At 42.2% G+C, this 14,851-nt stretch overlaps 1 protein-coding gene across 4 annotated transcripts in view; it reads left to right on the top strand.

The window, feature by feature from the left end:
- Positions 1-14,851, top strand: part of LOC126543311 (putative ATP-dependent RNA helicase TDRD12) — a 236,418-nt gene that overhangs the window by 18,584 nt on the left and 202,983 nt on the right. For all 4 annotated transcript variants that reach the window (XM_055061914.2, XM_055061916.2, XM_055061915.2 and 1 more), the window contains exons 4-5: positions 7,599-7,687; positions 12,535-12,582. In XM_055061914.2, the coding sequence (XP_054917889.1) occupies positions 7,599-7,687; positions 12,535-12,582 (137 nt within the window). The remainder of the gene's footprint in view (positions 1-7,598; positions 7,688-12,534; positions 12,583-14,851) is intronic.

Genomic DNA, 14,851 nt, shown 5'->3' with positions numbered 1-14,851 from the left:
TGAGCAAAGCTACTCCGACAAATTTTGGAAGTGAGCAGTCTGCTACCGCAAGGCCCCTGCAAAAGGACTCAACGAACACTGCCTGAAAGTTTGAATGAACCAACCCCCCACCCTCCGGTCCCACTGGAAGATGAAACACTGAATTCAGCCCCCCCCCCACCCCCTTGCTATGAATAAAAGGTCTCCCGATTTTTGATCTCGCAAGGTTGGCAGGTATGGTATTGGCAAGACAGTGATACCGGTCACTTCATTGCCTTTCTCGCCACTAACAATGGCACGTGACAGTGGTGACATTGCTGACCTAACGCAGGTTCCCGCACCACATGCCATCGGGTTTGTCTTAAACAATATCGCACCTGCCACTCGGCCCCTGACCAACCGTCCACCTGATCCGTGCACGCTGTTCGCTGAGCCAGCTTCTGAGTCGGCACGTGTAATCAGCACCTTGGTGACTCGGCTGCCTCTGACTGTGCCAACGTTCTTTTGGTTATAGCGGCTTATTAAGGCCGATTTGTGCAATAGGTGAAAGCACGCAGCATGCATAATGTTAATACCACTTTGTGCGTAGCTGTCGTTGGCGCAGCGCAGGTGGATCGCCGTTGGTGCCACCAGTAAAGTGCAGGCACCTTTTCACTTTCAGGTGCTGAAGGTTATAAAATCTGGAGAGCCACAGCAAGTTTGCACGATGGGCCCCTCTCCATCCACGTCCACCCCCCATCCCTGCAAATCTTTTGAAAAAATTCCAATAGAAATTTCTATTGGTCTTATACAAAATGTATAGGTCCAAATAGCAACATGTACAAGTCTCAAGATAATTCTGCCAGTCCTACAGATTCTTCTATCGGAGAAACGCAATGTTCAGCGGTGGAACAGCTGCGTCAAACTGCGCCAAGAGTGGCCCTTTGGGCCATTCTGCACCAAAGCATGTATAAAGACGCAAAGACACCTTCCGTCCATGCTTCACAGCTTGCAAAACAAATCAACCAAGAGCACACTATCATCATAATCATCGAAGGAAGCAGAGGCCCATCCATAGTTTCTCACTATGGGCATTTGGAGTCCACAGGTTCATCATTCGCGCATTTTTCTCTGACGGACGTACGATGTAGTGTTGCTGTACCATCTTGCTGGCACTTTATTTTGGTGTTCATTGAACCCGTGTGGTACCGCTGAGTTTTGCCAAAGGAGGATGTTACATTCTATGATTAAACATGGTTTTCTATGTTTTTGGGTGATAGCGGGGCTTTGCAATAGAGCCACTGCAATCAGAATCGTTCATAGTGCACAGTTCTAAATGGTATTAGCGAATATGGTACACGGCGAGAGCCGTCAGGAATGTTCCATGGGAGAAATAAAATGCTTTATAGGTCCCACTAGATGTAGAAGTAGTGATAAATTTGTATTGGTAGTATTCAGGAACTGTAACCACTCGCACATTTGTACAGAATTTATTAGACCTGATCTCTGTAGCTTTGAAACCCGCAACTGATAGCAGAAGGTTGAACCCTAATTGCATGTTGTTCATCTCCTTAAAATATATGACATCTCATTGTGAATGATTATGGCTTTTTGGCTTGTGACAAGCCCATCTTTGGTGATAGACATTGAAACATCAGTTTTATCAGATTTCTGACACTATTCGCAGACATATTTCTCAGTTCAAACATGTCATTGAAGCTATCATTAAAAAAAAATTGCTATGCAGATTTAGCACACATTTTGTAATTGATGTGCATTGTGAAGCACAGTTTTCATGAAGTGGTTTTAAATTCTATAAAACTGTTCATTTTCTGCAGTGCATTTTGCAGCACAGTTATTGCCTGTCTGCCCGGCAATCAGCAAGACTTAAAAACCCCCACCATGCAACCGAAATGACCACGGATTACACTGTATACACAATCAGCCCACTTTTCATCATGCCTTCTTTGGGATTAGCCCAGTTTATTATTGCTCTATATTCAAGACTAGCCCACCCTATTCAGCAAGAAGTAAACCGAGCAAACACACCAAACCCTAAAAAAAAAAAAAAAGAGAAAGCATTGAAACATTATTTTTAATAAAGGAATTATGCACCTGAAAGCACATATTTGTCGCACTGAAGATATTTAGGTACCCACTTATTGTTTCACTACTTAATTCTGTAGAGAACAGAGCTGGCCACCGGCACATCTGTAGGAGTAGTGCAGATGTGGCTACATATAAGCGGATTCATTTTACGGGTGCTCTTTGTGTGAGCTTATCGGAAACTGAGGGGTTGCAGCGTAGCACCAGAACAAGACCAATGTAGCAGGCTTCTGGAACAGAACTGCACACGATGTGCTTGCGCGCCGAGCTGTGCTGCCGGTGCAAGCTGTGCTGCCTATCTTTCTTTCGTTCGCAGCCGGCACCAAAGCACCAGCTGAGAGCACCTTGGCGTCCCCATGTTGTGGCGTCGGTGGGCACTACAGGGCCCTCCGCCCAGACGAAACTGCGAAATAGTGAGTTAGTCTAACCACATTACAAAAGGGTCTGTGGTCAGTCTAAGTAGTCAGCGTGAAAGGCATCAAGTCACTGCTGCAGAGCTCAAGTGGGCAGCACTGGATGCTACATACCGGGTGAGGGACTCGAACGAACGAACGCTGTAGGGAGGAATGCAGGAAATTGACAATATGATAGTTGGCACTTGCGTCTTGAGGACGGAGGAACAGCGAAGCACACAGTGAGCGCCCAAGCAATTCAGCTGAAGCGTTGGACGGGCCACGACGTGCACGTTGCAGGTGGACGTGGCGCACCTCATCAGGTGGGCGACGGGGTGCGTTATGAGTGAGCTAAGGGCTGGTCGGGCAAAGTGGTACTAAGGTTTGTAGGAAGAAGTGTTTGGTCGTTCGGTGTGGACGTTTGATGTGGGATGCAGCATAGCTGGCACTGCGACATCTTAAAAACCAGGAGTGCGACGAGGCCGTGAGGCATACAGCGACAAGGTGCAAACGTCCACGGGCGTGGCACAGCTTAACATTTGGAAGGGCTTAGTAGGTTGAGTGACTTGTGCCAACAGCGCCGAGGACTGTACTGAACGCTGGAGATATGGCTTATTGAGATCTCGGGTGTCGCAGAAGATCATGGCTTGTGTGCGGTGGAACACTAAAAAATGTTTTATCAATGACAGATGATTATTCAATGACATAATTAACAATTACCAATCTAAGCTCTGGATGACATTACACACTGTGTCCCAAATGTCATAACAATTTAGTTTCCTTAAGAGCTTGCTGCCTATCGGGGAATCAAACTGCTTTAAAAAGGAATCATTTCAAAAAGAAATGTCATCAAGGGCCTAGATTGATAATTGTTAATTATGTCGTTGAATTATCTGTCAATAAGCTGACAGTAATCTGAAGGATGATCTGTCATCGATAAAACATTTTTAGGTGTTCCACAGAGAAGTGTTTTTAAGCTGTTTTAAATGCGTAAGCATGTCTATGCCTACCCAACGAGGAAATCCGTCCATCATGTAAGACGATCGGCATAGAGAAAGAAATACAACAAGAGTGGACACTCCCACAGAGCCCAGCGGCCGAATTGACTGCAGCGCACCAAGCCGTCGGCGTTAATACCTGAACCACACTTCTGGTTTCGGTTTTGTGCGCACGCGTTTTGAATACTAGCTGGTACGCGTCACGCCGGCTGTGCTGGTTTTATTTTTTTCTACAGCTCAACTGCACCTGGTCTTCGTGCAAAATTTTTTATTATTAAGTAAAAGTGATTGCAAACGATCATTACAAGCCTCCATCGAATATGTGCCGCGTGCAATTTCATAAAGACGCAAAATGCCTTGTGAAATGAGGAAATGTTTATTTTATTCGATATAAATGCTCGTTGTGGCGTTTTTGTGCATTCATCCAATATTGTGGCACCAGGTAAGCAGCAGTAGTTCCCGTAGGCAGCTCCACCAGACGACGTCAGCTGAGAAAATTAAATTACAAGCAAGTGTCATTTTGGTATTAACATGCAAGAATAATGCGTGTAGAGGTGAAACATGCGAAAGTAGTGAATGGGCGGCATTACAAACAAAAGCAGTTCGCTTTTACACACGGCATAGAAAATACTCGACTCATCCCAAACAATACCGTACATACCACAAAAACATTGTATTTCCAAACATTCCCCTCTTCCCAGACCTTATTTCCTGCACTTTAATAGCATGAATACACGGGCTTCTGCGCGTTTCCAGAACTTGGCTACAACCAGCGCAATAGTACGCTACGAATAGACACAGGTGGCCACAACACAAGCTCTCAACCAGATCATGCTGGACGCTCGCAGAATTCCTTTTACTCGCACTCAAGACAAATGTGCGGGGCCGTTCAGAAGACAGAATTTTCGAGTTACTAGTTACTGGCATTTGAGCTCCTTGGCGTTATCTTTTGTGCATTCTGCTGGCGCAAGCAACGCACTCCCGTGTTATCACTCTTGGCAATCGCTCGTTGTGTTTTCGACAAGCGTGAGCACTGAAAGAAGGTTTAAGTTGTTGCGGGGCCATAAAAATTGTCACAAATTTGTCGCAGTAAGATTTACTACACGCCTAACTAATTTTGTCATCATGGCCGAGCTGCTTATTGCTGCGTCACGACAGGTGCGGGAAGTCTGCCTCAAAATTATCCCAAAATGCAACGAAATTAATTACAATCATGTTGGGGGTCACAGAAAGCGTCACGAACTTGTCCCAGTAAGATTTAGTACACGCCTAACTCATTTCGTCACCATGGCTGAGCTGCTTTTCGCTGTGTCACAACAGGCATGGCAAGTGTGCCTCAAAATTGCCCCAAAAAGTGACAAAATTTGTTACAATAATGTTGGCAGTCAGAGAAATAGCCAGAACTTGTCGCAGTAAGATTCAGTACAAGCGAAACTGCATCACAGCACCCTGTGCGACTAGCATGTCCAAAAACTACCGAAATAAGATAATATTGGGGCTCATAGAAAGCGTCGCAAGCATCTCCCAGTACGATTCATTAATTGAAATTAACTGTGCCACGACGGCCGCGCTGTTTTTCGCTAACTGGGTCACATGTCTAGCCTAGGTGCCGTGCCATAAGCCTAATTGCTTGGAATGCGTCGCAGACTTTTGAACAAAATTTCTCACGTTGCCGTAGTCCAATAGTGCAGTGGTGCCATGTCGAAGTTCAGAAGGAATGCAAGAATTCACCGGGAGCCCACCAAACCAGGCTAAATCCAGAAATAGAAAAACAGGGAGACGGGTGACCGAACAGGTTAACGCTCAGATGCGCGTCCGGTCTCGCTCGCTTCGGCGGTGTGTTTGACGAATGACACATGCACCTGGCCCGTCATTCGCTGATATTCGTCGATTCGCCTGTCGCTAGGCAAGTTTAATTTAATTCATACGCAGATATTTTTGCTTTTGCCGGAAAATAATAAAAGTCAAACAATTTCTCTTTTAATCTCATTTCACATTCTTTTTTTTCGATGCTCACGGCAGCAAACGGTCGGCGTTAATACTATAGCGTGACGTATTTCCTGTTGCCAGTTTTCACCAAGTGTCCCCTCTTGTTTTATTCCTTTGTCTATGCGATCACTTTCAAGATAGGGCCCACATGGCCGCGCCATAGGCAGCCGCCGCAAGAGTACGGTTGATCGCTGTTGATCATGGTTCGCACTGAGAGGAGGCAGCATCATCGACCATGTCCGTGTATCATCATCATCATCATCAGCCTGATTACGCCCACTGCAGGGCAAAGGCCTCTCCCATACTTCTCCAACTACCCCGGTCATGTACTAATTGTGGCCATGTTGACCCTCCAAACTTCCTAATCTCATCTGCCCACCTAACTTTCTGTCGCCCCCTGCTACGCTTCCCTTCCCTCGGAATCCAGTCCGTAACCCTTAATGACCATCGGTTATCTTCCCTCCTCATTACATGTCCTGCCCATGCCCATTTCTTTTTCTTGATTTCAACTAAGATGTCATTAACGCGCGTTTGTTTCCTCACCCAATCTGCTCTTTTCTTATCCCTTAACGTTACACCTATCATTCTTCTTTCCATAGCTCGTTGCGTCGTCCTCAATTTAAGTAGAACCCTTTTCGTAAGCCTCCAGGTTTCTGCCCCGTACGTGAGTACTGGTAATGTCCGTGTATGAGATCTACCAAACGTGACACTGTTCACGTACTACAGCGCGCATTGGCCAGCGCTCATTTTCCACGAAGCAGCCGCATCGTCCAAATGCACCATCATATAACATGAATGAACGTTGCTACTACTCGCCTCTTTGACGTTTCATGCTGTTCTCGGTTCACATTTTCATGTTTGCCACTGCGCTTCTTCGTTTCACAACTGTTTCTCATAATTATACTAAACACTGCGGCATAAGGCAACGAAGCAGCAGGTGATTAGAAGCAAATGCTTATGCATCATTTAGACAACTCCCACAGGAGATTCTGCCTGTTATTTCTTTTTTAATGTCCTGCAAGTGATATTGTTAGTACTGATCCTTTTGTAAAATTTGTAATTCATGCACACAATATTTGCTTGTTTATTGCTGATAATGATTACGGACACTTCTTGCTTTATGGAAAGGGAATTTTATGCAGATTTAATGCATAGTCTTCTTGTAATGGATTAGTTACAATTGTAATAAACAAAAGACTGGAAATTATGAATCGGCACAAAATTAACAGAGAAGAGAAAGGACACAGCACAGATGCTTTCCAACTGATCTTCATTGGAACCTTTGCATCAATATATAATTTCCCCAGGTTGTCAGACATAATAACAGTAAAGATGAAACAGATGCAATTTGTGAAGCTTATAGAGAATTTCATATTCAAGTTTTTTAAACAAAACTGCGGTGTCACTAATACTCAGGTCACCATTTCGGTGAATAAAGTATGTCTCTGGCAGCCCTCGTGCAACAACATTATTAGTCTTTCCATGTACATGATGCAGTTGAACATCAGCTTGCGCTTCTTGCATTGCTCGTGCTCTATAACAGTTGTGTTGAACTAGTCCAAGGATATTTAAAGCCTTGAGTGTAATTTGCTCTATTTTTCAAATTTTTTGGCATTTGTCACTTTCCCTTTTCTTCTTTCTCTATTATGTAATTATGACCAACATATACATTACTCAGCACATCTGTATAACTCGTCTTTTTTCTTTCTCAATTGTGCACTTGTTTGCGTATGTTAAATTTTGTGTGTGTATTATTTGATAACGTGAAAGCATGCGTGACATCTGTACTGCTGCTCTATTAATCAGGGATGAGTTTTGTCAAGCTGCCAAAAAACAAGTTTTTCTCTCTCACTTTTGTGGAGACGTGGGCTAGCACTAGCGGCAAACACAAACGATTGTGTTTGTATTCTTTGCTGCTCTGCCATTGTCGATGCACGGCCGTTACAGCAGTAATGGCCGACGAAACAGCTCAGCAGCAACTCCTCAGCAAGCGCTCTCCCCCCCCCCCCCCCCCCCCCAAAGGTCATAAGCTTGTATTATACGTAATATTGGTAAATTCAGCAATGATTGGTTGTGAATAATTTTCACAATGTGTATTGCATTTATGTTAACTTGTATAAAGGCTTCAACTTCTATGTGATTCTTTTCTTCGTAGATTGTTTTGGTGCGAAATCCTTCAGACAGAGGATGGTACCGAGGACATGTCAGCAAGATATTTGACACCTTGACTGGCTATAAAGTGGAGTAAGTACACAAAAAGTTTAATCGTGCTGTCAAAAAAGCCTAGAATATTTAAAAGCTTAAGTCTAATTATTTCATTTCATTTTTATTTCCTTAAGGACCCAAATGGGGGTCCTTATGTAAATCTAATTATTAAGGTTTAATACCAACATATGTGTGCCTGGTATAAACTTCATGCAATGAGCATTCAGTGCATTATTTGATCTATGGTTGTAAGTTTCGTGCAGATATTTATTGTTTGTAAAATGGCTGTATTTAGGAACTTGTCAGAATTTCGGGTCAATATTGCAGGAAATATATCTTTTATGTGAAAAAAAAAAAATTAATGCTGAAACATGCTTAGAGAGTTATCATGGTGGTGTAAGAAGTCTAAAATCCAATTTGTTGAACACATGAAATGCATGGACCATCAATTACCACATAGAATTTTGCTTATGTGGTAACTTTTTAGCTTTTGGAGAAGCTACTGTGTCCTCATTATAAAACATTAGGTTTTTATCCGTCTGTCAACATGTTACTGTTAGCATTTGTTTGTGTGTTTGAGCATCAGGTGTCCAGGGGAAAAGGTGCAGCAATATGCTGTTGAAGATTGTCACCATAATGTTGCTATTTTATTCATGGCATTTCTGCACAGGCATGTGTTTTCCTTTTTTTTTTTGTTTAAGGTGATGTGAGGATTAATAGATAATGCTTTTCTATTATGATGTATTATTTACCACTCTTTTCTGGTGGGAATGTTTACTGGCATTTTTTACTATAATAAGCACTTTTTATTCAGCTAGCGTTTTACTGTACTGTATTCCGAATTGCTATTCTGCATCTGTAATTTACTAAGCTTCTTTAGTATGTACGAAGGTATTGTCAGGATGTCACTAACCTGGAAAACTGGGGAATTCTCAAGGAATTTGAATAGTCTGGAAATACTTAGGGCAAACTCGGGGAATTTGTGCTTCTATCAGGGAAAATTAGCTGTAACTTTATTGAAAGGGAACGAAAGTCATGTTAATGCTGGCTCCAGTAACAGAGGAATCGCAACGAATCGTCATTGACGCCGTGTCATCGGCACGAGGTATTGCCAGAGTAATTAACGACCAATTTTTCGGACATGCCCGATAATTCGTACGGCTTTGCAGCACCACCACGCACTCCATATAGTCAATGTATATTGCCATGACTGCTGGTCTGAAATGGCATTAATCAAAGCCACCACCGCCACCATATTGATTATCTCGCTGCCTCGAACCGGCACTCTCGCACGCAGATCTGCTGGCAGCCGTAGCCACCACCGCGGCAACGTTAGGCCTAGCTGCTTCTACGTTTGCTATTAAACTTCTTGCCATGCGGTGCCATGTTTTTCATTGAAAGAATTCGCCGCTGTCAGCAATGGCACCGACTCCGCCTTTGTAATCCTCGTGATTGGCTTCGAAGCTTGAAGAGCACAGCGCGTTGCGTAATGCCAGTCTCAGAAAGTTAGCATAGCCTCAGCACAGCAGTGCTGAACGGCAAAGCATAACAAGCGTGGGCAGGGGCAATTGTCACGGGACACAGTATGTATTCCTTAATGATACACGCGTGCACCCCAGTTCCCTGTCATAGTACGAGCACCGATACACCTAAAAAATGTACTGGCAGGCCTTAAGAGCTTTTTTGGATGTGCCTGTGTCAATTTTAGTCCTTAAGGGCAGTTAAATACACACATTGATTTTTGCGGACTGCCCCATTTTTCGGATGTTTTTGCGGCCCCCAGGGAGTCAGAAAAATCGGACGTTGACGGTACAACTGACCAAGAGGATGCTTCAAATGATCCATGGGGTGAACGCTTGGCAGAAGGAAGATGAGAACAGAAAGGATTGACGCACTGAGGAATTGCCGGGAAAGGAAGCGTGCTGCCGCCTCTTTGAAGGAGCTTGAGCTCAAAAAACAAAGTGCTGGCTGACGCCGACATGCAGGTGTCCCTCATCCAAACCAAAATAAACACTTTAAAGCAGTGAAACCTAACACTGAGATGTTGTGTACGGGCTGAGAGTATGTCAGGACAGTTGAGGTTGACTTCCCAGCTGCTGAGAGAGAAACTTAGTTGTGAAAAATTTCAGGCCTCATATGCTATCAGTTGATGGAAATAGCTCATACTCAAAAATATTTACTTATCTATGCATCTCCTTTTCATTCGTATTTGAAGATGTTTGACTGAATTTGGAGTGGGTTTTACCATCTTTTTCGCTGTGCATTTTACTAACACCTTCCTTCTGTTTTCTTTTTTAAATAAAATGGATATTACTCCTTACTATTCAAACTAGATTAAGTCATTTTTTTTTGTTTAAACATGCTTACTAGAGAGTTACAGCATCGGGCAACATGGTGCCAGCCTGTCTTGACATAAAACAAAGTTCGGACTCATTCAGGGAATTTTGCAAAGGTGCTCATGGAAAACCGGGAAAACTCGGGGAATTTAGAAATGTCAACTTGGTAGACACCCTGATTGTCCACATTACCGTTAACATGTTTCATAAGAATTCCAAAACGAACATAAGTTAGTTGTCTTTGTGTGTGAGTGTCTAGGTGCGGCTGTTTTTATAACAAAGCTTATTGTTGGGCAAGTTGGTGCTAGGGTGCCACGGTGTAGCCAGCTTGAATGTAGACACTACCAAAAACAGGTGCAAACAAATGCCAATTTCATGCTGTCTTCATGTGCCATCTCTTCGGTTTTGTACAATACGGTATCATACTAGGTTACTTCAGGGATTGAACAGTGGGGCTCATTGATTTTTAGTCTCCTGGTAGCCAGAAAATAGGTAGATAGTTTTGCTTTTGATAGGAAATGACATCTGATAATAATATTTTTCTTTATATCTTCTTAATCCTCAGGCTATGTTAACTCTCTCGTTACTGCTGGAAATTGACCTTTTTTTTTTTCAGGTATCTAAGAAAAAAATTTTTGCTTTAGCATATATGCAGAATTATATATTGTTGACCTAAAAATAAACCGATGATGATGATGATAAATTGTTGAAAATTAATCGATGTTTTCAAATATGCCAGTTGCAAAAGAAATATCTTTGTTAAACCCTCTATGGAGCCATATAAAGAGAAAATAACTAAATATTTATTGCTGGCTCATTGCACCTGAACAAATGTGCAAGAACTAAGTCACTGCAGAAATAAATGAGAACTTGGTATGTTGCTATTTGGTAACATGGCGCCATAATGTAGTGCAAATCTATAGTCGTAACTATTGCCAGGTATGCACTGAACATGTACCCATCACTATAGCAAAATAAGCATCTACCTATAAAATAAATTGGTCTCCATTGATTTAGAGACGAGTGGGTCAAATGGAACCTCCGAGTAAAAAATTCAAATGCTACAACCACTAATACGCCATGTTGCCAAGCAATCACAAACACAAACTTGAGTACCTTGTTTTCATGTGAGGAGCTAAGCTTTTAAAAAAAGTTCGTGCCTGTTTTTGATTGCTTTTTATTGATAACATCACAATGCCTGTAGGTAAGAAACAGCCAGAAGGCAAGAAAAGTAGGAAAATTGCAACCTCCAACACAAATAGGCAGAATGTTTTGCACTATCGTGCCATGTTACCGTCTGGTCACGAAACCGAATTCGTGTGCTTCACGTGCATAAGAAATGGCAAGATTTTCAAGTGAGGATCATGCATGTGTCTTTTATTTCTGCTTTTGTGCATAATTTTAGTGTTCATCAAACCAGGACAGGCATAAAACAGATGGCAAGAAAAAACAATCTTGAAATAAAGATGCTGTGCACATGTGCTATTGCCTGGATAGAAAATGCCAAGCACTACTTCCTAGATTAGAAATCCCCAGGAACTAGCAACATTGAAAAATAAGTGAGTTTCCATAAAGACCGCTCGCACTTTAGTGCAGATTGCGGGTCTTGGTGGCCAGGCAGAGTGCAGTATGTTATCAAGCGATAACGCTGACCTGCAGAGGGTTAAATAAAAAATTGTTGAAGATAGATTTTTGTGCACACTTGAAAAATCAAACTATAAAAAAATCTATGTACTGCATATCTCTGGAAACATAAATGTCAAAAGAAAGAATATACGTTTCACAGATAAATGTTCCAAGAAAACCTAAAAAAAGACTTTAGAACACAACTGTTTTCTTCTATGCAAAACACAAAGGTTAGTTTTGTGCTTATGCCATGTAGTGAAGGAGTTTCTCTACTTCGTGAGGTAAATGTAGACTGCATTTCGGTCAGCAGACATTTGCGTTTTGCTTAACTTTGCACTCCAGATCAGATATCTCCAGATTGCCCCCTTGTGTATTTTTTTAGGTTGGTGTTGAAGCTCAAGTACTGGCTTTAGGGTAGGAAGGTCATCGCTATCCTCTCTGTCCAATCTCAGCAGCTGCTGGACGAGTGCAATAATGAAGGACAGCTGGTTGTAGTTTGCACTTCTCTGAAACTCACTTGTTCCAAACATTATAAAAATGCCAGAGTAGTTAAACTGCTCAAAGTTGAAATTTGAGTTTACTGTGAACAGCTGCTGACATTTTTTTCCAGTCATCACTGTTCAGTACTCTGAGATCTAAATCTAACTATGTAGTGTCATTTTCTGACTTACTACTGGTGCTCTGATCACAAAATTTTAACAATGATGCATCTTAATCACAAACTAACTGCATTTATTCGATTTTTTACGTTGCATTTTCTGAGCAATTTTTCAGAAGCAATTAAGTTGTTCACTCTGTAGCTTTGATGATATCTGAAATGCTTTGTTTGGTGGCTTTTGAACGAGTATTTTGTGGTGTTCTAGTATTGATATAAATTCAAAGGAGCCTACCAATGTACTTTTACGTTCTTCCCTTTTTGTTTAGGGTCTTCTTGGTTGACTATGGAGAAACGCTCATGGTGGACCGGAAAGCGTATGTGAAATTTACTTTCATTTTGCTAATCTCACCTTTGGAGGCTTGGTGAAATGCTGATGCTCATAAGTCATTTGGTGGTCAGTCTTATTTGCTATTGGTTTGTAATTGGTCTTACTGGGGGGGTGGGGTGGTTACCTATTTGACTGTGAAGCTTAATATCTGAAGTTCCGTTCTCTGTTACTGTATATACTCGTGTAATGGCCCAAAAGTGAACAGAATCTGCAAAATTCTCTTGGCATCCTTATTAAGTGATGTTACTTTTTTATTATGAAGAACACACCTAATACTCAGATTCAGTATAATACATGCAGGGCAAATGTGATAAGCAGCTGCTGAATTGGAAATACAAAATGGTTCTTTTTGTTAATTGAAATGAATGTAGTTGGAATAATACATATGAAGGGAATGCTAATCTTTGTTTATTTCTTGTTGTTATTGTAAACTCTTGCAACTGTTGTTGTCGAGGCTGCCTACTTCAAGAGAGTTAGGTGAAGTTCAGCAAGTTTGCTGAACTTATTTGCCATCATGTGCACCGTGCAGCTGGTGTCACTACACTGTCTTATGTGACAGCCTCCAAATGACACTAATGCTGAGTAAAAACATAACTACTCAAGTAAAAACATAACTACTCAATTAAAAACATAAATACCCTGGAGTTAGCAAACCAGAAAAGTGACCAAATTGGTGTTAATGCCCTAACCATGGAAATGAGCAAGTAGTCATAGTTTCCAGGGTCATTATTTTTAGGCTGTAGATGGGTTCCGTTGTGGTCAGGAAACGACAAATTGACATAAAAGAACAACAGTTGATATTGATGTGCAAATTATGTTTTTTTCCACATAAATAAAAAAATTTTCGACACTGGTCCCAGCTACTCAGCATGCTGCGATGATTAGTCGCACACTTCGAAGGGCCCGCTTTCAACATCTTGTGTGTATGTGAGCCTGCGTCAGCCTGCGTACACCGCATAAAGGAGGAAGCCCGAGTGGATCCGGTACCATATCAGTAGGGGTATTCTGTAAGAGTTCGCCTAGTGGACTGTCCATTTTGGCTGCTGCTGATTGGATGGAGTTGTGCGTGCATATCTTGTACTCCCCTGACATTGATGGCTCAGTGGTACAGCTCAAAGCGAGGGTTTTGCGCTGATCATTTGAACAAGCATCAGAAGATTACTGTGTAATGAACGCCTCCCCAAATTAGTCGTCAAAAATCTGAATTTTTTTTCCTCGCATAAGAACGCACCCCCAACTTTGCTAGGGAGAAAAATAACACAACTGGCTCACTGCAACATACACAGTTGACTTAGTTTACGCTGATGTAATAGGAGAGCATACGCGGTCGGGCGCGGCGCACAGGAGAGTAAGTGAAGAAGGGGTGGCCGACACTTCATCGGCATAGTGGTTATATTCGGGCTTAGTGTTGAATTCGTGTGTCCGTGGCTCGCTTTCCTGCCTGCCTTGGATTTTTACGTGTGTGACAGGCCTTAAGTCGAGCTATACGCCTGCTGTGGGATAGAGAATTTATCTGCTCACAAAGTGGAAATGTTGATCAGACACTGATAAATCTTCTGTGAATTTCCTTCTCATGATCAGGGTTCCCTGTGATTAATTGACCTAGGTAAATGACCTCCTTCACAGACTCTAGAGGCCGACTGGCGATCATGAACTCTTGTTCTTTGGCCAGCTATTTATCATTATCTTTGTCTCCTGCATATTAATCTTCAACGCCACTCTTACACTATCTCTGCTAAGGTCCTCAGTCATTTGTTGTAGCTCATCTGCATTGTTGCTGAATAGAACAATGTCATCGCCAAATCGAAGGTTGCTGAGATATTCGCTGTCGACCTTTACTCCTAAGCCTTCCCAGTTTAATAGCTTGAATACTTCTTCCAAGCACGTGGTGAATAGCATTGGAGAGATTGTGTCTCCCTGTCTGACCCATTTATAGGTATCTTCCTGCTTTTCTTGTGTAGACATAAGGTAACTGTAGAACCTCTGTAGATATTTTCCAAGGTATTTACGTAAGCGTTCTATGCTCCTTGATTACGTAATGCCTCTATAACTGCTGGTATTTCTACTGAATCAAATGCCTTTTCTTAATCTATGGAAGCCATATAGATCGGGTGATTGTATTCTGCGGATTTCTCGATTGCCTGATTAATGATTTGGATGTGATCCATTGCAAAGTATCCCTTCCTGAAGCGAACCTGTTCCCTTGGCTGACTAAAGTCCAGTGTTTCCCTTATTCTATTGGAGGTTATTTTGGT

This window comes from Dermacentor andersoni, chromosome 1 (genome assembly GCF_023375885.2).
Source record: "Dermacentor andersoni chromosome 1, qqDerAnde1_hic_scaffold, whole genome shotgun sequence".
NCBI classification, from domain to species: Eukaryota; Metazoa; Arthropoda; class Arachnida; order Ixodida; family Ixodidae; genus Dermacentor; species Dermacentor andersoni.
The sequence above is the reverse complement of the archived record's forward strand: the minus strand, read 5'-3'. Positions and strand labels throughout refer to the sequence as shown.